The sequence below is a fragment of the Macaca mulatta genome, chromosome 1 (genome assembly GCF_049350105.2).
Source record: "Macaca mulatta isolate MMU2019108-1 chromosome 1, T2T-MMU8v2.0, whole genome shotgun sequence".
Lineage (NCBI taxonomy): Eukaryota > Metazoa > Chordata > Mammalia > Primates > Cercopithecidae > Macaca > Macaca mulatta.
The window spans coordinates 119,605,066-119,629,826 of record NC_133406.1 but is presented as its reverse complement, the minus strand read 5'-3'; the positions used below and the strand labels follow the sequence as shown (position 1 = coordinate 119,629,826).

General features: G+C 45.3%; 2 protein-coding genes across 10 annotated transcripts in view; both read right to left on the bottom strand.

Moving 5' to 3' along the window:
• Positions 1-24,761, bottom strand: part of LOC708768 (NBPF member 20) — an 853,661-nt gene that overhangs the window by 225,666 nt on the left and 603,234 nt on the right.
• Positions 1-24,761, bottom strand: part of PDZK1 (PDZ domain containing 1) — a 36,161-nt gene that overhangs the window by 4,434 nt on the left and 6,966 nt on the right. For 2 of the 9 annotated variants that reach the window (XM_015150300.3, XM_077949730.1), the window contains 6 exons: positions 16,337-16,458; positions 12,143-12,354; positions 11,122-11,371; positions 7,113-7,249; positions 5,858-6,053; positions 3,387-3,583 (listed from right to left, as the gene is read on the bottom strand). In XM_015150300.3, the coding sequence (XP_015005786.2) occupies positions 3,387-3,583; positions 5,858-6,053; positions 7,113-7,249; positions 11,122-11,371; positions 12,143-12,352 (990 nt within the window). In that variant the 5' untranslated portion in view covers positions 12,353-12,354; positions 16,337-16,458. Of the gene's footprint in view, positions 1-3,386; positions 3,584-5,857; positions 6,054-7,112; positions 7,250-11,121; positions 11,372-12,142; positions 12,355-14,697; positions 14,792-16,336; positions 16,459-18,596; positions 18,767-22,877; positions 23,087-24,761 lie in introns of those variants that run through there. The other 7 variants (XM_015150289.3, XM_077949714.1, XM_077949743.1 and 4 more) reach the window with 6 other exon arrangements.

The window sequence follows — 24,761 nt, the reverse complement described above, 5'->3', positions numbered from 1 at the left end:
GAGAATACCACCAGCACGGAACCTCCTAGTTACCCAGTTCAACTAACTTCAGACCTTTTAGTCATATACTTGCAAGTTCCACAATGGAGTCTTTCCCCTCTTTAAAATATGGAAAATTATCAGGTGACTCATTACATACAAAAATAACATGTGATGACACTACCTGAACAAGCAAATCAACTGCATCTGACAGTCGCAGCTCATCTCGAGGCAAAGTACAGTAACATCAAAACAATGAGATTTTGGCCGGGCTTGGTGGCTTATGCCTGAAATTCCAGCACTTTGGGAGTATGAGGTGGGCAGATCACTTGAGGTCAGGAGTTCGAGACCAGCCTGGCCAACATGGTGAACCCTCATCTCTACTAAAAATACAAAAATTAGCCAAGTGTGGTAGCAGGCACCTGTAGTCCCAGCTATTTGAGAGGCTGACGCAGGAGAATCACTTGAATGCAAGAGGCAGAGGTTCCAGTGAGCCAAGAACACACCATTGCACTCCAGCTTGGACAACAGCGAGAGACACTGTCTCAAAAAACAAATATTGAGATTTTATTCATGCTTCATTCAGATAATTGGGTGTCTAGTATATGCCAGGGACTGCTAGAGGGTTGTGTTTTATTCACTCATGTATCTCAAAGATCCACCCTGTACCCCAACCTACAGGGCTTACTTTTTACTTTGGAGAGGGGGGAAGGAGAGAATGAGGGCAGGCCTCTTTTTAGATCAAAGTTCTCTATTAACCAAAACAGAAAAATTACAATTAAATTATTCTGTGATAAGATCAGGAGGGGTCGGAATCCCCTTTACAACAAACAGCTGCAGAGCCACCTCTGATTTCTGCTTGACTTTTTCTACCAATTGCGAAGTGACTCATCATTCCTGGCAGCTTCAGTTGGTTCTTAAGCCAAAAGCGAGCTCACTATGGCTTCTCTGGTCCTGCTCTGCCCCATAGGACACCTTTAAAAAACTGTGTAGGCCGGGCGCATTGGCTCATACCTGTAATCCCAGCAATTTGGGAGGCCGAGGCGGGTGGATCACGAGGTCAGGAGATCGAGACCATCCTGGCCGACATGGTAAAACCCCGTCTCTACTAAAATACAAAAAATTAGCTGGGCGTGGTGGTGCACACCTATAGTTCCAGCTACTCAGGAGGCTGAGGCAGGGGAATCGCTTGAACCCAGGAGGAAGAGATTGCAGTGAGCCGAGATGGCGCCACTGCACTCCAGCCTGGTGACAGAGCAAGACTCCGTCTCAAAAAAAAAAAAAAAAAGTGTGCTCCTTCTTACGTGTAATAGCCTTTCAAATTCTTGAAGATGCTTTCGTCTCCAAAGCCTGACTCAAGCTAAATACTCACATGGTGGCTTCCAAAACCTCTTCCCTGGTTAACCTTGTTAATAGAGAACTTTGATCTAAAAAGAGGCCTGCCCTCATTCTTTCCTTCCCCCCTCTCCAAAGTAAGCCCTGTAGGTTGGGGTACAGGGTGGATCTTTGAGATACATGAGTGAATAAAACACAACCCTCTAGCAGTCCCTGGCATATACACTTCTTAAAGTGAGGTTCTTGAAACCGGATACAATATTGATTTAACAAATAGAACATTTAGACGTGTGAGGCATTATTCTACATACTCTAAATATTCCAATTCAACCCTCATAGCCACCCTTCACTGTAGCTACTACCCCTCTCTTAAAACTAAGGAAACTGAAGCACACCAGGAATTCAAGTATGGTCTGACCAAGTAAGTACGGTAAGATGGTCATCTCTAGAAGCCAAGTGTCAGTTAATTTTTAAATTGCCATTTTTGGATGGGGCAACTACTTGGAGTATCAAGTTTCTGATCTTTTTCCGTAGTCCTCAATCAGGTCTCACCATGTGGTATTCATACAATTTACTTTTAGGTTAGCATAGTACACCTGAAATTTATTCTTATTTCTTTAGTTTTTATTCTTTCTATCCTGACTAAATATTTTGAGTATTAATTACACTCTCCAGCAAATGAATTATCTAGTACCACTCTAAGTATGTTAATATATTTTCCATATCTCCTTTCAACTTTAAACACAAACGGTTAGGAACAAGTAGCATGCCATTAGAGAATTCTATTCAAGTTGATATTCAGGTTGATATCAAGTATTTTCTAGGTATGATTGTTCAAGTAGTTAAAAAAAGCCATTAATCCAATTCATTGTTTAATCCTGCTTACAAGATTATCTTGAAATACCTCATGAAAATGTGCTGAGGAGGAGTATGGTATAATGGATTACAGGTCCAAGAATTTGGGTTCAAATACCGGCTTCAGTCTTTACTAAGCTGCGTGACTTTAGCAAAGCACTTAGTCTCTCTAAGCTTCAGTTTCCTAATCTATGATGAAGGCCTAATATATCACCACCCATCATATTCCCCCCTCTGTACCACTTATTTTAGATTCTACTATCATTGTATATCACAGAGAACATTTATCTTGTTCATCTTTACGATCAGCACTTAGCAAGACAGATGGTACTTAGAAGGCCCCCCAGGTATCTGTTAAACTAGACTGAACCTCAGTTCTTGTGTTAAAAGTGTTAAAATAAAATAAAACCTTAAAACATGCAGTAGTAGATGCTACGATAAAGAGCTGTTAAGAGAAAAGTTAGTTTGATTCAGCTTGGTCTTGGTCTATCTGTGTTTCTCTTTGATTTGCTAAGGGTTTACAAGTTGTTTAATAATCCTTTCTAGGGCCGGGCGCGGTGGCTCACGCCTGTAATCCCAGCACTTTGGGAGGCCGAGGCGGGCGGATCACAAGGTCAGGAGATCGAGACCACGGTGAAACCCCGTCTCTACTAAAAATACAAAAAATTAGCCGGGCGCGGTTGTGGGCGCCTGTAGTCCCAGCTACTCGGGAGGCTGAGGCAGGAGAATGGCGTGAACCCGGGAGGCGGAGCTTGCAGTGAGCCGAGATCGCGCCACTGCACTCCATCCTGGGCGACAGAGCGAGACTCCGTCTCCAAAAAAAAAAAAAAAAAAAATCCTTTCTAGGCTTTTATGTGCAGTTGATAGAACTTAACTGACCTAAAGCTTAAAATCTAATTGTTCCCTATTTGGGGAACAATTTTATTTCCAGGCTTATATTCTCCATAGATTTTCTCAGATCACCAAGAGTAAGTCTGCAGTTATATTCACAAGTTGTTTCAAAATCTTAAGACCAAGGACTTAAAACCTTTACATTTATCAATCATTTGGCATTCTCTTATCACTACCAATTTAAGTTGAGCTTCAGTTCAGCCTTAATGATGATTGTTAGGCCTCTTCCAGTTTAAGGAACAAAGTCCTAACTCAGTGCAAAGGTTGAGGGCATGAGGGAATGGGCCCAGCCTTAATGCATGAATATATGGCCTTGTATTACTTACCAGTCTGTACATGTTGTCCGTCTCTTTGTCTACCACCAACAGTGAAGTCTGATCTCCACCCTTTCTAATCATTTCCACCACACTGTCATGATCCAGGGTTTCCACAGATTCGCCATTGACAGCAACTACCAGATCATTGTTCTTCAAGCCAGCCTGCTCTGCTGGACTTCCAGAATCTATGTCCTTGATGATTTGACCTGTCCTCCCCCCACCCCAAAAAATAAAATTATCAGTAAGTCCCTTAAAAAAAAAAAAAAAAAAAAAAAAAAGATTTTCTGCTGGAGCCTAAAGCCCTGATGAAATAGATGTAAAAAGCATGCTGAGTACAACTATAGTCCCTTCCACCAGCATCCCAGGAAGTTTATAAGCACACTATCTAGGCTCATTTCCTGCTCAGAACTCGCTCCAGAAATTAACCCAGCCATTAACAATGAAGGGGTCTTAACGGAAATAATCATGTTACTAAAAGTGCCTGATATTCAATTTTGGCACAATAGCATATTAAAAGACTGTAAGTTCCCAGGAAGTCAGTGGGCGTACTTGTAGCCATTCTTCTTATGTAAAAGCTGTCATTAAAGGACGGGAAAGAATAAAGAACAAAACCTAAAACTTTGGACCTTAAGAAACCCATGCTGGCATTTTAGTAGCAATTGGGTGTATTCAGTTTGAATGTATTTGTATATACATGCCTCCATGTGCCTTTGGCCTTCTGGTATCTTTACCAGATGCTGCCAGAGCTCTTTTTTTTTTTTTTTTTTTAAACAAGCTCCTGTTTCCCTTTTCCAGCTAGTTGCTGGGTATCTCCAACAAAATATCTCATAGATCTCTCAACTGTAATGTATTCAAACCAAAAATCAGCTCTGCCCATTCTCCACCCCAAAGCCCCTCCTCTTGGTTACCTGTTAGTGGAGCAACATCCTCCTAGCCACCAACACTTGGCAACTGATTCTTCCCCAGCATCCAGTCCCCATATCTAGATGATTGCTAAGTCCTCTCATGCTACCTTGATATCTTACACATCCCACTTCCTCCACCCTGAATGCAGTTTGTGTTAGTTCCTGCCTAGAATTCTATGTAAACTATGACAGCACCTTCCTACTGCTCTCCCTTCCCCAATCAATATAGATCGGCCTTCAGATCCATCTTGATGCACATTCTTAACCACGTCACTCCCTGGTGCAACAGAATGAGCATGGGCTTTGGAACTAAACAACTATTTGACCTTACATAATTACTGTATCTTCTCCAAGCCCTCAATTTCAGCAGTTCTTCCTGCATAATTGTTAGGAGTAATTGAGACGTGCAAAGCCCCCAAGACATTATAGGCTGTTTTTTTCTTCTCCCTTATACTGCTCAAAAAATAACTCCCCATCATCTAATGAGCCAAGTCCAAACTCGTCAATCTTGCATAGAAGTTCCCTTGTCACCTCTCTCCAGCCTACCCTTCCAACGAATTCTTGCACCACGCATCATGTGCCAACTAAACTGTGCCCATGTCTCCTGACAGTGTTCACATGACTCCCCCCTTCCTGGAATGATCTTCCTTGTCCCAGCCCTGCCTACTTTCCCAAATCTATTCATGTTACAAAGCCTGAACTCAAGGGCCACCCCTGCTATGAGGGCTTCTGGTACCTTTTTAGTGAGAAAAGCTTACTCTAACCTTGAATTATCACAGCGCTTAATCTGCCCCTGTATGAAGGTACTTAACCTCTATCTCCCTTCATTGTGGACATAAGTCCCTTATCTCTTATCTACTAAATGGTAGACTCCTTGACTAAAGAATTCCTGTCTGATTCATATGATATTCTTTCTCCAAGGCACTGAGGATGTTTTTACAAAACACAAACCAAATTAATATTTGATAAATTAATGTAAACATAAAGTGAAAAGAAAATAACAACTTATGGGTGAGTAACAGTTTATACGGCCTGAACTCATGTTCTTTTATGTATTTACCTTCCCTGAAAGAACCTAGTGTTCTCCCTGTTGAGTTGCAAAGAAGGAGGACTCCTGGTTCTGAGTCCCAGATCCTCACCCACACCTCGGCCTCAGGTCCAGCGGTGTGCTATACTGGCTCACAAAAGCCAATTCTGTGCAACACTTCGTTGTGTTCAGTGACATCTTGTTAGTAAGTTGAAATTGGACATGGGAGGAGTATTTACATCACAAAAACCAACAAATGCTACCAATTTGTATTCCACCACCACCCCCGCCCCCCGCCAGAGAGCCAGCTTACCAGGATACCATTGCCCAGATCCCAAATTCTGCCTTATCATAATGCTATGGAAACTTTTGATGCCCAATATCAGAGCCTCATGTGACATAGACTCTGACCCAGCTGTGCCTTCTAGTTTCTTGCTGTGTCCCTCATGCATCTGGTTGGAAGTTGGGAGTCTAATGGAACTCTGGAGTCAGACTGGGATGAGGAATTTGTTGGTTACACTGCCAAGTTTCCTGCTGTTGTACCTTACCTTTCTGTTCTGAGCCTGCCCTCAGATAGAAACCATAACCATTGCTTCCTTTCTTCATCTCCACAATTCGGGGCTGGTGGGGTAACAGTTTGAAACTAGCCGTTTCTCTTTTGAATTGTATCTTCTGCTCAAGGTGATGCTTGTCAGTTTCTTTGTCCACCAGCAGGAACATGACACGGCTTCCTGACTTCTTCACCTGTAACAACACACACAGATGAGGAACAATATCAACCCCCAAGAACAATGCTGGGGGATAAGAACGTTTCTGTATAAAGGCACACAGTCTCTAGGTTCAACAAAAGATAGGGGATAGAAGGCCTGAGTTTAAGCTGTTACACTATGTCCTGCCAGCTAACTGATATGTATCTATCTCCACTTCTAGAGTTGTTTTCCCTTATTTAAATATGACCCACCCACATAGGTACTAACTGAGCCCAAGTAGGAGCTAGAATTCAGAAAACCCATAAAGGTACCTAGATAAAAGCTAGAACAGGAGTTTGGAAAAGAAAAGAAAGTAAGAGTCCACGTCAAAAAATCATTCTACAAAGAGAAGAGAAGGTTGGTCAATTTTTAAGGTTCCATATGACCTCAAAGGAAAATCTCAGTTATATCCCACTTCCTATTAAAGCATTTCAGTATTATCGGCTCAACAGTGAATTTATTGTAAATTCAGAGGGCACAGTGACACACGCCCATAATCCCAGACTTTGGGAGGCCAAGGCGGGCAGATCACTTGAGCTCAGGAGTTCAAGACCAGCCTGGCCAACATAGTGAGACTCTGTCTCTACAAAAAAAAAAAAAAAAAAATACAAAAATTAGCCAGGCGCAGTGGTACACACCTGTAATCCCAGCTACTCAGGAAGCTGAGGTGGAAGAATCATCTGAGCCCAGGAGGCCGAGACTACAATGAGCTGAGATGGTGCCACTACACTCCAGCCTGGGTAACACAGTGAGACCCTGTCTCAATCAGACAGTTCAGAGGGGGCTCCCAATCCGATACAAACAAGATCCAAAAGGTAAGGTTAATAGTTTTGTAGACCTTATGTGAAATTAGGGAAGGCTTTATTCCAAAACCTGTATTAACACTGCTTATACCACTAGTGAGAGTCTGTTCACCCTTAATATGAAGGGGCAACTCAGCTGGATATTTTTTCCATCATAAACTCATGCTGTCCCCTACCACCCCTGTCTTTCTGTCACCTCCAATGAGAATAGAGTGGAAGATAGGGCAAGAAAAGTACCCTTTGGGGCATACCTTTTCAACCACTTCCTCGTGGCTGGCATCCTCTACATTCTCTCCATTCACTTCAATCAAGTGATCATCAGCCAGAACTCCAGCTTTCATAGCCACACCTTGAGGTGTAATATCAGTCATGTACACCCCCTTTTTACCTGGAAGAGAGTAGGGGTGAACTCCATGTGGAGACAAAAGTGACTCCCTCTTGGATGGTAATCTGCGATGTTGACTTCTGATTAGCCCCAGTCCTGTGAATGCCTCCTGATTCCTACTTCATTTACTGTCCCTAGTGTAAGAACATGTCAACCTTAATGTTACCACACAAATTACAGGCCATGATGCATATAGCATTCTTGGCTATTGCAGACGGCTGCCTTCGATTGCCTTGCTGGAGCATATATACCCTTTCCCTATGGCATATCAGCCTTGGGTCTGGGGAGTAACACTGCAGAGATCTACATGTTTTGTGGCTGTCCAAGACCATGCTTCTGTTCATAAGTTCCCCTGATAAATTCCAATGTACCTACAAACTGGATTTGCCTGCCTTGTTCTTTGGTTTCTGAGCTCCTTCAGCATTCAAGGACTGCTTTGCATACACCACCCTTTCATAGAACACTCCATTGCACGAAAACAAAAAACAAAAAACAGAAATCCAGTGGTAAAGACTTTTCTCCCAATAATGTGAAACTAGAACTTCCAATTTCAGAGCTAACTCAAACAGCCTTTGGCTTCTGATCTAAAATCACAGTTATAGCTCCTGGCACAGAACTTGACACAGCCTTTACTCAGTGGGTATTTGTTGATTTGAATAGAATTTCTGAGGTCAGCTAAATGCAAAGATGGAATCTTGGGTGGCCTTGGCCCCTTGTACCAGAAAGCGCGAAACCATACCCACACTGCATTATTGTGTCTATATGCCCTTTCTTTGCATTTGTAGAATCAGAAAGCATCTTTCCCATTCCCTCCTCTTTATTTCGTACTATTATATTAGCCATCGTATGCTGATGGAGTCATCTCACCAATGTAGGCTAACAAGGACAGGCACAGGAGGGAGGGAAGAACATGAACGCATTTAGGTGGTGAGATTTAGGTGCTACTTACAGAAATGCTGTCAATTCTTCAAAGATATTAATAGAGCAGTTCCCCCTTAACCATGGGGGATTCATTCCAAGACCCCCAGTGGGAGACTGAAACTTTAGATAGTATTCCGAAACCTGTATGTTTTTTTTCCTGTGCTTACGTACCTATGATAGTTTAACTTATAAATTAGGCACAATAAGAGATTCGCAATAACTGAGCTAATCTTAGCAACCTCAGCATACAATATTTTTTCTTTCCTTATTAAATCGAGAACTTTTCACTTAATAGAAGAGCACTTTACAGCCTTTTTTTTTTTTTTTTTTTTTTTAAACAGATGGGGTCTCGTTCTGTCACCTAGTCTGGAGTCCAGGGGCACAATCTTGGCTCACTGCAACCTCTGCTTCCCCGGTTAAGCGATTGTCCTGCCTCGGTCTCTCAAGTAGCTGGAACTACAGGTGCCTGCCACTGCACCTGGCTAATTTTTGTATTTTTAGTAGAGATGGGGTTTTGCTATGTTGGCCAGGTTGGTCTCGAACTCCTGACTCCTAACCTCAAGTGATCTGTCCGCCTCAGACTCTCAAAGTGCTAGTATTACAGGCATGAGCCACTACGCCTGGCCACATTACAGCTTCTCTTTGTCATATCTGAACTGCCAGCATCACAACTGTTGCATTTTGGGCTTTTTTTTTTTTTTTTTTTGGAGACAGAGTCACACTTTGTCACCCAGGCTGGAGAGCAGTGGCGCAATCTTGGCTCACTGCAAGCTCCGCCTCCCGGGTTCACGCCATTCTCCTGCCTCAGCCTCCAAGTAACCGGGACTACAGGCGCCCGCCACCGTGCCCAGCTAATTTTTTGTGTTTTTAGTAGAGACAGGGTTTCACCGTGTTAGCCAGGATGGTCTCCATCTCCTGATCTCGTGATCCGCCCACCTCGGCCTCCCAAAGTGCTGGGATTACAGGCGTGAGCCACCGCGCCCGGCCTGGGCTATTGTTTTTTATTGATACATAACATTTGTACATATTTGTAGGGTGTGTGTCATGTTTTGATACCAAGAGCATATAATGAACAAATAATGGTATGATATTTAGGACATCCATCCTTGAACATTTATCATTTCTTTGTGTTGAGAATATTTCCAATCTTCTTACAACTATTTTGAAATGTGCAATACATTGTTGTTAACTATAGTCACCCCACTTTGCTATCAAACGTTAGAACTTATTCTCTCTTTGTGTTTGTACCCATTAACCTAGCTTTCTTCATCCCTGCCCTACCCCACATACACTCTTCCCAGCCTCTGGTATCTCTCATTCTACTCTCTACCTCCGTGAGATTCACCTTTTTTAGCTCCCACTTATGAGAACATGTGATATTTTTCTTTCTGTGCTGGGCCATTATTAAGCAAAATAAGGATTATTTGAACACAGTACTTTAATACCGCAACAGTTGACCTGATAACTGAGTAGTGAGTAGTAAGACTAACAGGCAAGGAAGCACATACCACACGGAGGTGCTAGACAAACAGAGGATTCATCTCCAAGATGGGGCAGGACAGCACAAGATTTCATTACCCTACTCATAATGGTTCACAATGCAACTATTATGTATGGAATTCTCCATTTAATATTTTCAGACCACAGTTGCCTGCAGGTAAGATAACTGAAACTATGGAAAGCAAAACAGGATAAGGGGGAACTCCTGTATTTCAACCTAGGCAAGGGATCGCTTGGTAATGACTACATAAATCACTTGTAAGGAATGACAGTAACTTAAATTCTGCTTCCTTAAACATTCAGCATTTCTCCTGCCACCTTGTTATATATTTGTCATGAAGAAACCATTTTCCTCATAAAGCTAACCTAAACTGTTCACCATGTGCGTTAGCACATGAGCCAGATGAGTAGAATCTGAATTATGATTTTCTCTTTTTTTACCACTTTACTGATAATAGGCTTCGAAGACATGCCAAGCTTCCTTTGACTACCCACACCACTGTGTTTAATAGCTGACCAACCTGAGAAATGCCCCTTATCGCGAGTTTCCATCTCTTGGTACAGGTTAAATAAGCCTTATAAACTATTGTGAATTTACCAACTGGTCTGCTGCTGTACCACTTGCCAAATCATGACCTACCACCAGTGCTTCTCCAGCCCCAGAAAGAATGTGGGCAGAGGCAACGTTCAAGAAGGAACCGGCCAGCTAACACAGCCCCTCTGGTTCCAACCAATACCCCCAGAGCCATGGTCAACTGAACACAGGTTAGTCTGCACCTCTGAAATTCTAGAAACAGAACTTCTAGTGCTTCCTGATGGTCAGGGTTTCTCAAATCACTCTGTACCTCTTAGCCAGAGCTCAAAGATGCACCTCAGAACAGGTGGGGCTGAGCCACAGCTGAGGATACTATCAAAATGTTACAGGAGGGTGGAGATTTTTGCAGTATTCTCAGCAAAGGTAACAGTGCCTGGCACATCAGTAGGTGCTTAAGATTTTGTTGAATAAATGAATGACTATCTGGGCACCCAGATTTAAAAAAGATACCAATCTTACTCAAAAGTAGCTATTATGAAGACTCTCATTTTTCTTGCCTCTTATTCCTCATTCTCCTCTTCATTTTCACCCTAAGAGGGCTAGAAGCATCAATGCTCTGACCCCCTGACCTCAAAGAGTCCTCAAGTGTCAGCCTGACAAACACTCAGGGACAGGAGTGCCCAGTGCCCCCCACCCCCACTGCTGTCCAGTGTCCCTCCCCAATTGCACAACTGTGCAAGGCAAGGGAAAGGGCAGGGAGGGAGGGAGAGAGAGAGGGAGGGAGGAAAGCTGTTGCAAGCTATCTAAAGCAACTGAAAAGTCAAAGAAGAAAAGTCATTAACCAATAGCATCTTTGTTCTGGAAGCCTGTTGTCTGTGCCCTGCCCCTGCCTCCCCCCACTCCCCCCAAAAATTCTCACCTTGGACAGTTTTCAGAGAGAAGCCATAGCTGCCTCCCTGCTTCACGAGGTAGCAGAGCCGGGGCTGGGTCCAAGTTTGCACGCCTCCATTCATCACAGGGGAAAGTGTATTATCACTCAAACCTTGCTCCTTCTGACTTTGACCCAACTCTTTCAAGTCCACCTGTGTTTTCATTGCTTTCTCATAGGAATCCCCATCCAGAACTAGTAAAGTCACTGAATTCCCACTCTTTCTGACCAGATCCACAACCTAGGAGGGAAGAAGAAAAAATAACTTTAATAACCCTCTATCAACTGCCAGAGGGAAATGCTGACCATGTGGCTCCATATCTGGCCCTGGAGATCCTGCTAGTTGACCCCTGACACCCAAGTAGAAGCAGGTAGTTCCTCAGCCACCTCCATCCCTGCCTTCCCGAGATCCAGGTGCAGATTAGGCTGAGCTTCTGGCACTGCTGGAATATAGAGCATGGTCCAACCCCAGCCCAGAGGCTTCTTACAAGGACTGTCCCTTTCTAGAGAGGAGCACTGCCCTGGATTGTAACCGTACCTCCTGAGTGCATGGCGACAGCACAGTGTAAGGAAAAGAGCATGCTTTTGGAGTCAGGCAGAATAGGGTAAGGCCAGACTCTCCCATATATCCTCTGCATGAACATGTTAGCAAGCTAAGTTATCTGTACTTAGCTTCCTCATCTGTGAGATTGTAACATATACCTCACAAGGTCATGAGGAGGACTGAACAAGATAATGAATATAAAATTGCCTAGCACCATTTTTGGTATGTAGTGAACATGCAATTCATGTTAGACCTGATGCTATTCAAATCCAAGAGTAATGTGTACAGTTCTTGGTTCTTCATAGGGGACTTGATTGGCCAACATAAGGTACAGCAATAAAGGTGTCCTGCCTTGCCAGTGGCAGCCAGAAAAGAACCAAACTCTACTGACCCCCAAAATTATAATCAGCAGAGATGGTGTTGGGGCTGAAGAGATCCTGGAAGAGGAGCCCCAAATGTCTCATTCACCTGCGTATGTTCTTCTTTGTCCACAAAGACACCATTGATCCTAAGAACTCGGTCTCCATCCTGAAGGCCAGCCTTCTCTGCTGGGCTACCCTTCTCAACCACCCGGACCAGGTGGCCCTCGGTGTCCTTCTCAATTCGCAGGAAGAAGCCATAGTTTTGCCCTTCTTGCTTGGACAGTTTACATTCTCGGGGGTTGAAGGTGGAGGTCATTTCTGTGATGAAAAAAAATTAATAAATCCATGGAAAAGAGAAACTAATTGGAGTGAGAACCCCATCCTCCATCTCCTATAATTCTATTTTCCAATCATCAAATCTAGACTGCTTGGGTACACGCTGGGGGCACAGGAGGACACCTTCCAGAACTTGCTAATGATTTCCAAATCTGTTTCCCCAAGGACAACATTTTTACTAGAGTTTCAGACCCACATATTTTACTGGGTACTGGATACAGATGCTGCCATTTCAGTATCTCCAACCAAACTCCTCTTTGTCCTCTGACCTAAAGAAATTAAGTCCAAATATATAAACCCAAAACTTTATGACAAGCCCACTCTCATTCAAACATTTGAAGAGCTTTTCAAGTTCAAGGAATCAGGGCTAAATCTGTAGACAAGACGGACCCATACCTTGCCTGTCCTATTGGGGAACATAGTTACATTCCCATAACCACACGTGGTGAGTGTCATGCTGGGGAAGAACGCAGTGATAAGGGGGAAAATAACAAAGGGTCTTGGGAATAGGGAGCGGGATGGGAAGAATTAAGAAACCTTCCTGAAGGAATGACACTTCCAAGAACTGAAGGATTAGTAGAAGCTTGGTGAGGTAGGACACGACAAGGAAGAGCTTAAACCATTAAAAAAGGCAGGCGCAGTAGCTCACTCCTATAATCCCAGCACTTTGGGAGGCCAAGGCGGGCAGATCACAAGGTCAGCAGTTTGAGACCAGCCTGGCCAATATGGTGAAACCCCATCTCTACTAAAAATACAAAAATTAGCTGGGCATGGTGGCGGGCGCCTGTAGTCCCAGCTACTCAGGAGGCTGAGGCAGGAGAATCACTTTAACCTGGGAGGGGGAGATTGCAGTGAGCCAAGATCATGCTACTGCACTCCAGCCTGGGCAACAGACTGAGACTCTGTCTCAAAAAAAAAAAAAAAAAAAAAAAAAAAAGGCCGGGCGCGGTGGCTCAAGCCTGTAATCCCAGCACTTTGGGAGGCCGAGACGGGTGGATCACGAGGTCAGGAGATCGAGACCATCCTGGATAACACGGTGAAACCCCGTCTCTACTAAGAAATACAAAAAACTAGCCGGGCGAGGTGGCGGGCGCCTGTAGTCCCAGCTACTCGGGAGGCTGAGGCCGGAGAATGGCGTGAACCCGGGAGGCAGAGCTTGCAGTGAGCTGAGATCCGGCCACTGCACTCCAGCCTGGGCTACAGAGCGAGACTCCGTCTCAAAAAAAAAAAAAAAAAAAAAGCAGAGACACCAGGCCTTGGAGGTTGTCCAATATGTTGAAGATGCACTAGAAAAGACTGTTCCAGCCCCTGAAGTCTCTAGCCAGAGCAGAGCAGAGATGCCCCATAGAAAAGGGATTCCTGTGGCTAGGTCGGGACTCTCCCTCCCAAACGCTTTGTCACCCAGGCTGGAGTGCAGTGGCGCAATCGCCGCTCACTGCAGCCTCGAACTCCTGGGCTTAGGCGATCCTCCCACCTCAGCCTCCTGAATAGCTGGAGCTACAGGCGCATACCACTATGCCCTGCTAACTAATTTTTTTTTTGACAGTGTCTCCCTTTTTTGCCCAGGCTGGTCTCAAACTCCTGGGCTCCAGCGATCGTCATGCTTCAGGCTCCCAAAGTGCTGGAATTACAGACACGAGCCACATGCCTGGCCTGAAGCAGCTTCTATTTCTATTCATCCTGCCCCTCCTGTTGCCCCATTGCAGGGGCAAGGTCCTGAGCCATAGGAGGAAGACAGGACAAGTGTAAAACCACAGCTGGGGTTCCAACACCCAGTTATGATTAAGGGAAAGACTTCTGCCAGTGCCGCCGACACCTGCTGGCTGAAAGCTTTTTCTTTTATAGGAGAATAAGAACAGGGGCCAGAACAGCAACAGGCTGATACAGAAGGCAGAAGGCTCGCGAGAGAGCCCTGGAGTCCGCTCTTCACACCACCTGCAGGGCAAGCCCTCAAGTTCCTCTCGTCACAGTTCCCTACCTACAAATCAGAATAAACCACCTGTCCCTTCCCTCCTGGAGGGACAAGAACAGATGACCATACAGGATATGGGGGAGGGTGGAGAATAGGCCACAAAGTACTCCATGCACCCTAGAAGCCAGGCCGTGGTGATTGAAGATAGCCATCCCTGACCATGCCCACGGAGACGTACAGTACAAATCGGACAGAAAGCCCTCGACTGCCCAATACCAGGCCTCTCATGCGGTCTCCGCAAAGTCGGAAGCCCATGCTGCCAGTGGCACAAGTGACTAAGCAGCCATGAAAGAAACAAACAAATAGACTCCCCATCGAGCATCAAGGCAAGAAAACAGCGAAGCCACACTCACCAGTGGTCAACACCAGCCCCTTGGGAGAGCTAGGCAGCTCTGCCTTATCAAAAGCCATGACCAGCTGCCAGGAAAACACCACTCTGGGATGAAAGGAGAAAATATGGCATCACCAGAGTTGAGTCACATCCAGGCACTTGTTTGTGGCCCATTCCAGCTCCCTCACCTTTCACTCCTCTTTCTGCTGATCCCAACCTGCGAGCATCAGTTTAGTTTCAGCTTGATTTCACATCTACGTCCAAGCTCACCTGTAGATCCCTACACCTTTCCATTTCATAGGGCCAAAAGACCTCAAAAGAAAAAGAATCAGAAAAGAAAGACGAGGTCTCAATGTCCTTTACGGGGAGGACCAGACAATAATTACATAAATGAATAAGATCATTTCAGATAATGATACTTGCTGTGAAGAAAATAGAATGTCAAACAAAACATGCGAAGCCCTCTTAAACTTGAGGGTAATTATTGGAGAACCTCATTCAAATCCTACACAATTTAAAATATGTCCTTACAATCCGAATAAGGACAACAGATATTATGTTTTCATCAAGAGATGAGGCTGTTCGTGATCAGCATGTGAATGCTTATTTCTAAGGCACTCACACCCAAGATTCAGCAATCTCACGCTCTGCAGAGTCAACCACAAACTCTTAATCTCTATGTTTGTAGGCCAAGGATAGAAAGTGAAACCTCCTCACTAGGAGAACCAGCCCTGTGTTTGGAGAGAGGGGAAGAGACAAAGGTTTTCCTATGTCTCACTGGAGACCTGTGAGCCTGACACACAAGGAAACACAAATCACTGTTTCTTGGCAGAATCTCAAGTTGACATTTTTGTTTGGAGTTTTCAAACAGTCAGATGGTGATCGCTCAGATCTGCACCTATGGCTCTGAAGCCTCAAGCATTCAGGGTCAGTTTCTTTTTTGGCTGTTTGAAGCCAGAAAATCAAAGCCACTTTATACCAATAGGGAAATGCTACCATACTGGTGGGGAAACAGCTACTGCTGCAAGCCCCCGACTGCCTCCTGCCACTATGTGCTCCCCACCACACAGCCATTAATGGATTGACGCTGTGTGTCCATCGATCTGCATGTACCCAGGCCAGACTGATTAAATATTTACACCCCCAGCTGCACCAATGGGGAAAGCAGACCCAAACCTCAAAAGCCTGGTCTTACATGGGACCCTAAAACTATTTGTTTCCTTTGCCATCTTGCAAAAAGAGGATTCATCTAGGAGCCAAGAGACTCCTGGAGGTGGGCTCTGGTCCACCTCCAGGCCTGGTTCTGTCTAGGCCATATCCTGGTGTTACTCTGGCCCCTAATTCAGAGCTGGGGTATGTCTCTTTCGCAAGACTCTGTCATTGCTCCATGATAAGGATGCCTGGGCCTCTGGAACACAGGGCCGAATTAGGAAGGATCTTTGTATTTAAGGATACTCTTTCCTACTTCTTCAACCCCACCTCATCTTCTGCCTCCTGAGAAAATCTGGAGATCAGACCCCTCTGGTGGATAGACACAGAAGAAGTGAAGGCCTATGGATTTCTCGACTATCATTAGCAGCAATCATCTGAAGCTGGAGTCCATTAAATCCAGCAGGCTTTGTTCCCCAGGTCAAACAGCCAAAATACATGGTGGTACACACCTTTAGTCCCAGCTACTCGGGAGGCTTAGGTGGGAGGATGGCTTGAACCTGGAGGCAGAGGTTGCTGTGAGCCGAGATCACACCACCACACTCCACTCCAGCCTGGGCAAGAGAATGAGACCCTGTCTCAAAAAAAAAAAAAAAAAAATTAAACTGGAGATGAAAGAAAGCTAGAACCATTCCTGAGCTCTGGGGGGAAAATCAATAGTTGACAACAAAGTTGTTTGTCTGTGGGAACGAGAACGAAGTGCTGGCTGGCAGACAGGAACCACTCGGGGGTGAGAGCCAGTGAGATTTTTTTTCCACCAATTTTATTGATGAAAAAGCTAATTATACCATTAACTTTGCTTTTTTCCCAAATGATTAGATTATTGCTGCCAGGGAAGAGAATAATGTGGCCACAGTCAAGAAGAAACATTAGATAGCTTTTAGAAGTTAGGGGCCGGGCGCGGTGGCTCAAGCCTGTAATCCCAGCACTTTGGGAGGCCGAGACGGGCGGATCACGAGGTCAGGAGATCAAGACCATCCTGGCTAACACGGTGAAACCCTGTCTCTACTAAAAAAAAATACAAAAAAACTAGCCGGGTGAGGTGGCGGGCGCCTATAGTCCCAGCTACTCAGGAGGCTGAGGCAGGAGAATGGCGTGAACCCGGGAGGCGGAGCTTGCAGTGAGCTGAGATCCGGCCACAGCACTCCAGCCTGGGTGACAGAGCGAGACTCCGTCTCAAAAAAAAAAAAAAAAAAAGAAGAAGTTAGGAAGGCTTGGTAATGACCATGAAAAGGAGGGTGGTATGACCTCCGGATGTGGCAGACTAGAAAGAACTAAAGCCACTGGTCTATTTTCCATAGGAAAGAAATAGCTGGTGGGACCTAGGTGACTTCTTCCAAGCCCAAGGCAGGCCAAGGGCTCTCAGTCCCCAGACAGCCATCAACAGAATTGATATATGAGATCCTTAGCACCACCCTCACCAACTCCTCTGCACAGAAAGCTGGAAATCTGACCTGGGAGCTGTTCCTGAGCACTCTTCATGTAACTCCTATAAGCTTCCAGGTGTTATTTTGAAAAGGAATTCTGAGCCGGGCGTGGTGGCTCACACCTGCAATCCCAGCACTTAAGGAGGCCAAGGTGGGTGGATCACCTGAGGTCCGGAGTTAGAGACCAGCCTGGCAAACATGGTGAAACCCCATCTCTACTAAAAATACAAAAATTAGCTGGGCATGGTGGTGCACACCTGTAATCCCAACTACTCGGGAGGCTGGGGCAGGGGAATCGCTTGAACCTGGGAGCCAGAGGTTGCAGTGAGCCGAAATCGTGCCAGTGCACTCCAGCCTGGGTGACAGAGTGAGACTCCATCTCAAAAAAAAAAAAAAAAAAAAAAAGGAAGGAAGAAAGAAAAGGAATTCTGGGCTGGGCACAGTGGCTCACGCCTGTAATTCTAGCACTTTGGGAGCCAAGGCAAGCAGATCATGAGGTCAGGAGATCAAAACCATCCTGGTCAACATGGTGAAACCCTGTCTCTATTAAAATTGAAAAAAAAAAAAAAATTAGCTGGGTGTGGTGGCGCATGAGGCAGGAGAATCGCTTGAACCTGGGAGGCGGAGCTTGCAGTGAGCTGAGATCGTGCCACTGCACTCCAGCCTGGTGATAGAGTGAGACTCCGTCTCAAGAAAAAAGAAAAAGAAAAGAAAAGCAATTCTGGAGCTGCTAGAGACCAGACAAAACATGGGCCATGGGGTAAGTAAATTCTTCTTCTGAAGAAGGAAAATAAATGGCAACTCCTTGAGGAGTGAAGTCAGCAGAATAACAAGATCTTCCTTCATTTCCTCAGTCCTAGTTGTCCACCCATGCCCAAAGGCTTCAGCTGTCTAATCTGAGTGAGCAGAAAAATTTAGCTTAAATTGTGTAACTCTGTAGACCGTGTCAGGTGATGCTAGCAATAATAAATCATGTCATTTGAAAACTCTCTACGGCACATTATCTCATTTAATGCTCACAATCACCTTACAAGTTTGATTCTCAATCCTAGCTGCCCCTCAGAATCACCTGTAGAGATTTAGAAAAATCGATGCTTAGGCCCCACCTCAGGTCTAATGCAGAACAAAAGACGTAAGCCAGAGCAAAGGAACTAGAGCTTAAAAATCACCCAAGGTTGTCTCTGACTCCTCCTGTCTCCCCTCAGCCTCAGGATAACTCCCTCCCTCATGGGTCACAGAGGAATGTCGAGATTGAGTGAACTAATCACAGCCACCCTGGGCTCACCTTTATCCAACCTGCGACGCCAAGGTGGCAGCCTGATTAGGAGAAGCTCTTGGTCACACCGTGCAGTCCTCGGGATCCTGTGTGCCCACAATCAGTGCCCCAGCCAGCAGGATAGGAGCGTGTCGCAACCTGCAATCTGTTCCTTGTGCCTCCCTCCCCAAGTTCTAGCTCTGAGTTGGGTGAGCATAGAACCAAGCAGATAGAACAACCTTTCACAGTTCGCATGGGCTCTTTATGCTATGAATTAAGTCTAGGGGATTGCTCCCAACCTCCCAAACCTAAACACCTTAAAAGCTGAGGCCGTTCCTCATCCCCCTCCAACCCTATGGGCAGAATCTACCCAGGACTGAGGCCCTACCCGTCATCCTGTGAACCCTGGAGAAAAAGTGATGGTTGCCAGATTTACTCCACAGTTCTTTGCTCCCTACCAATCTCTTCCCTTTCCCAAACAATTAGCTTCTTCAGTTAGCATGCTGGGGCAGGTGAAATCTGTTTGGGATCATGAACATAGTTCCTTCTATTTTCCACTTCAGCATCAAGAAGATATACTACCCAAACCTGATTTCATTTGTTCATGCCACAGGCATCTGCCCCTCACTTATATGCAAAACACTGTCAAGTGGTTGACAGGATAAAGTTATACACCACCCCTATTCTCAAGAGACTTTATAGTTGAATAGAGTTAAGAAAAAGTTTTAGAACAAAAATAACTGGCCAGGTGTGGTGGCTCACACCTGTAATCCCAGCACTTTGAGAGGCCAAGGAGGGCAGATCATGAGATCAAGAGATCTAGACCATCCTGGCCAACGTGGTGAAACCCCATCTCTACTAAAAATACAAAAATTAGCCGGGTGTGGTGGCACATGCCTGTAGTCGCAGCTATTTGAGAGGTTGGAGCAAGGGAATCGCTTGAACCAGAGAGTCGGAGGTTGCAATGAGCCAAGATTGCGTCACTGTACTCCAGCCTGGTGACAGAGCAAGACTCCATCTCAAAAAAAAAAAAGAAAGAAAGAAAGAAAAATATCATTGTGAGCAGAGTATAAATGAGGTAAGACCTACAATATGAAACAAATTAAGGACACCTTCAAAAATTAGGCAGGACTCGATTTAAACCTTAACAACAGATGGATGACATTTCAACAAGTGCAGAAGGACGACACCGTTTTAGACACAGAACAGTGTGGACACCATGTTATGAAAGTGGGAAAGTTTGCCAGGTGTGGTGGCTCACACCCGTAATCCCAACACTTTGGGAGGAGGAGGCAGACGTGGGCAGATCACTTGAGGTCAGGAGTTCAAGATCAGCCTGGCCAACATGGCAAAACCCTGCCTCTACCAAAAAAAGTACAAAAATTAGCCAGGTGTGGTGGTGGGCAGCTGTAATCCCGGCTACTGAGGAGGCTGAGGCAGGAAAATCACTTCAACCCAGGAAGCGGAGGTTGCAATGAGCCGAGACAGTGCCACTGCACTCCAACCCGGGTGACAGAGTGAGACACTGTCAAAAGAGACAAAGAGGAGGGAAAAGAGGAGGGAGGGAGGAAGGGAGGGAGGGGAGTAGGAGGGATGGAGGGAGGGAGAGGGAGAGGGAGAGGGAGGGAGAGGGAGAGAGAGAGAGAGAAAGAGAGAGAAAGAGGAAAAGCTTGGGTGTAGTCAAGGAAGAGCTAAAACCCAATGTGGTTGAAGGACAGCCAATAGAAGGGAAATCATGAGTGACAAATTAGACTATAAAGGCCATTAATATCAGCCCAAGGGATCTGGCCTTAGCTTGGCAGAAAGGGGCACCACTCAAGGCTTTTAAGCAGAGGAGTAACAGGATCAGAGTTGGGTTCCAAGAACGGCAGGTAGGCTGGATTCAAGCAAAGACACACTGCAGAGGCCAGGTAAGGGGCTGTTCTCAAAATCCTACTCACACGTGATAAAGGGCCTGACGCACATGGCAGCCGTCAGAATAGAATGAAGGTGACGGAGGTGGAGGAGCTCCAGACAGGACTAAGTGACATTGTAGTAACTCTACAGCCTTGTTCCCTCAGATTTCTCCATGCAGAGATGATCTCAGACAGAACAGCTGTGACAACACAGATGTCCCAAACACTTCTTTACACTCACCATGACAAGTGTCCAGGAGGAACAACAGGTGTGCAGCACCCAGTCAGTGTCAGGGCCCACAGGCTCCTGCCACTCTTCCTAATGACGGCTTACTCCCCTGGCATGTAGTTTTTTTATTCTGGTTTTGCTGTCATGAAAGCTCCCCTGTCACAGAGTGGCAAATGCACAGTTAAGTCTTCAGAGGCCACAGCTCAATTTGAACACAACTGTGCTTTGGGCTCCTCCTAGTCCAGGTGTTGCAAGGACGCTGTAGTTCTGTAGCCACTCACTTATTCTGCCTGCTTCTCCACAAGGGCCAGCTGTATACTCTCCCTGAACTGATGACCCTGGCTCAGTATTTTCTACTAAGCAGCCTGGATAGCTTTCCTACTTCAAACCTTGAACTCCCCTCTTCTATTACAGACTGATTTTTTCCCCCAACTTCCAATTCATACATTGAAGCCCTAATCCCCAGTGTGACTGTACTTGGAGACAGGAACTGTAAAGAAGTAACTAAGGTTAAATGAGGTCATGAGGGTGGGACCCTAATTCAACAGAACTGACGCCCTTACGAAAAGAGGAAAAGACATCAGAGATGCACTTGCACAGAAAATAAAGCCATGTGAGGACACAGGGAGAAGACAAGAGAGGGGCTTCCAAGGACACAAACCTGTTGACACCTTGGACTTCCAGCCTCTAGAACCGTGAGAAAATAAATGTTACTTAAGCCACACCTTCGGTGGTCTTCTATTACAGCAGCTCTAGCACCTTCTGAGGAATACTGCCTACCCAGGCTGTGTGTTGGAAAGGGAATGTGTCAAAGGAAACTGAATTCATGCTTTGGTGACTGGCAGAAATGTGATGCCATTAAAAGATGGTGTAGGCATGAGGAATGAGATGGCAACGTCAGTTTGAGGTAGGTTTCAATTAGAGGACTTGACAGAACATCACCTAGAGCTCAGGAGCTGCTGGACTAGAGTCCGGGTTTGGGACCATCTGCACAGCAGCACTACATGAAGCCCATCAATGAGAATACAAAAGGAGGGGGGCCAAGGATAAAGCCTTGTGCAATACCTATATCTAAGTGATAGGAAGATGAAACAAAAAGGCCGACGCGGTGGCTCACACCTGTAATCCCAGTACTTTGGGAGGCCGAGGTGGGTGGATCATTTGAGGTCAGGAGTTCAAGACCAGCCTGGCCAACTGGTGAAGCCCTGTCTCTACTAAAAATACAAGAATTAGCTGGGTATGGAGGCACACACCTGTAAGCCCAGCTACTTGGGAGGCTGAGGCAGGAGAATCACTTGAACCCGGGAGGCAGTGGTTGCAGTAAGCTGAGATCACACCACTGCACTCCAATCTGGGCAACAGAGTGAGACCCTATCCCAAAAAAACTAAAAAGACAGAAAGAGAGAGAGAGCGAGCAAAAAGGAATAATCAGAAATCAAAATGCCAAAATTTCAGTGTCATCAAAACTAAAAGAAGAATTTTAAGATGGGATAGTTAACAATGCCAAATAATGCTAAGAGGTAGAGAGAATGAAAACAGAAAATGCCACTGACATTCAGAAAATGGAAGTCTGGGCCTGATAAGACACTAAGAAGCAAGTGGATACCAAGTAACAGAGGCAACAAATATTGATACATTTGGGAAGAGATAAATGAGAGAGTTGGAGTAGCAGCTGGAGGGAAAAGCAGGATTGATGGATGCTTTATTTATTTATTTATTTATTTTTTTTTTTTTGAGACAGAGTCTCGCTCTGTCACCAAGGCTGGAGTACAGTGGTACGATCTCAGTTCACTGCAACCTCTGCCTCCCAGATTCAAGCGATTCTCCTGCTCAGCCTCCTGAGTAGTTGGGATTACAGGTGCGTGCCAACATGCCCAGCTTTTTTTTTTTTTTTTTTTTAGTAGAGACGGGGTTTCACCATGTTGGTCAGGCTGGTCTCAAATTCCTGACCTCATGATCCACCCGCCTCAGCCTCCCAAAGTGCTGGGATTACAGGCATGAGCCACTGCGCCCGGCCTGGATGTTTTTATTTTTAACATTAAGGAAATGATCGGCATGTTTCTATATCAAGAGATGATATGGAGAACATGGAAACTGGGATTAGCCTTGATGATCCTTGATGATCTTCTCTGGGGGCAGGAGAGAAGTAGAAAAAAATGGGATAAAGAAGAAAACAAGGTCACTTACCTCAGCATCAATCTCTCCTATGAAATAGTTGACAAAAATCAGGAACTTGGAGAATATGGAGCAAAAGTACCACAGAAAAACAGTCTCTAGGGTCAAACAGGTAAATCAGTGAAGGTGGCCAGGAGGGGACGGAGGAACAGCTGTCGCTCTTCATGAGAAGACAACTGCATGCAGAAGAGGAGGCCAGCATGCCAAGAGACTCTGGAAATCTAGATTTACATAAAATGTCCCCATTAAAAAAAAACTGACAGCTCTTTCAAACTTAAAAGAAATTCTATGTAAACCAAAAAAGAATGGAGCCCCCGAGCTGGCGGTGAACTAAGGCAGTGAACTAATGGCCACAGCATTAGTTCACTACAAAGAGTCAATGAATTGAATTAAAATGTCTAAGAAAAAACTTAGGTTAAAAAAAATATATATATAATAAACTTGTAGCAGCAAGTTTATTTTTTCTCACAGTAATATACATCAAGAATAGAAAAGGAAAGTGGTAACTTTTACCCTAAATTGGGGCTTAACATGTTTTTAAAACATAAGAGTAGGCTGGGTGCAGTGGCTCACGCCCATAATCCCAGCACTTTGGGAGTCCGAGACGGGTGAATTACTTAAGGTCAGGAGTTCGAGACCAGCCTGGCCAATGTGGTGAAACCTCGTCTCTACTAAAAATACAAAAAAAAAAAAAAAAGAAAAGCCAGGTGTGATGACAGGCACCTATAATCCCAGCTACTCTGGAGGCTGAGGCAGGAGAATTGCTTGAACCCGGGAGGCGGAGGTTATGGTGAGCTGAGATTGCACCACTGCACTCCAGCCTGGGTGACAGAATGAGACTATGCCTCAAAAAATAAAAACTAAAGGCCAGGGGCAGTGGCTCATGCCTGTAATCCCAGCACTTTGGGAGGCCAAGGCAGGCAGATCATCTGAAGTCAGGAGTTTGAGACCAGCCTGGCCAACTTGGCAAAACACCGTCTCTATTAAAAATACAAAATTTAGCCAGGCATGGTAGTGGGCATCTGTAATCTCAGCTACTCAGGAGTCTGAGACAGGAGAATCACTTGAACCTGGAGGCAGAGGTTGCAGTGAGCCAAGATCGCAACATTACACTCCAGCCTGGGCAACAAGTGAAACTCTATCTCAATTTAAAAAAATAAAATAAAATAAATAAGTAAATTAGCTGGGCATGGTAGTGCATGCCTGTAATCGCAGCTACTCAGGAGGCTGAGGCACAGGAATCGCTTGAACCCGGGAGATGGAGGTTATAGTGAGCCGAGATTGCACCACTCACTCCAGCCTGGGCAACAGAGCAAGACTCCATCTCAAACAAACCCATAAGTGTAGGATGTGAGGATTTCTAGATTTACAAGGAGCACAGAGCTGGAATGAAGGGGGCTGTCACCAGCGATGGCCAGATGCAATGAACTACCATCAGGAAAGAAAGAGCCCAGGTACTGTCATCTCTGCTCATATTCCAAGGTCTGGGACTTAGAAGTGGCAGGATTATTCCATAAATATAATCATCTACACCCGAACCCACCATCACCTTATCTAATAGTAATCAGGAATCAATTATGCAGTCAGTATCACACCATGAAGAAAACAGAGCCTCTCCCCACAAGGCACTTATGTAACCAACACGCAATCCATGAAAACACTAAACCCTAAAACCTTAGCAGGGGCCAGGCACGGTGGCTCACGCCTGTAATTCCAGCACTTTGGGAGGCCGAGGCAGGTGGATCACCTGAGGTCAGGAGTTCGAGACCAGCCTGGCCAATATGGTGAAACCCCGTCTATACTAAAAGTACAAAAATTAGCTGGACATGGTGGCATGCGCCTGTGGTCCCAGCTACTCAGGAGGCTGAGACAGGAGAATTGCTTGAACCCAGGAGG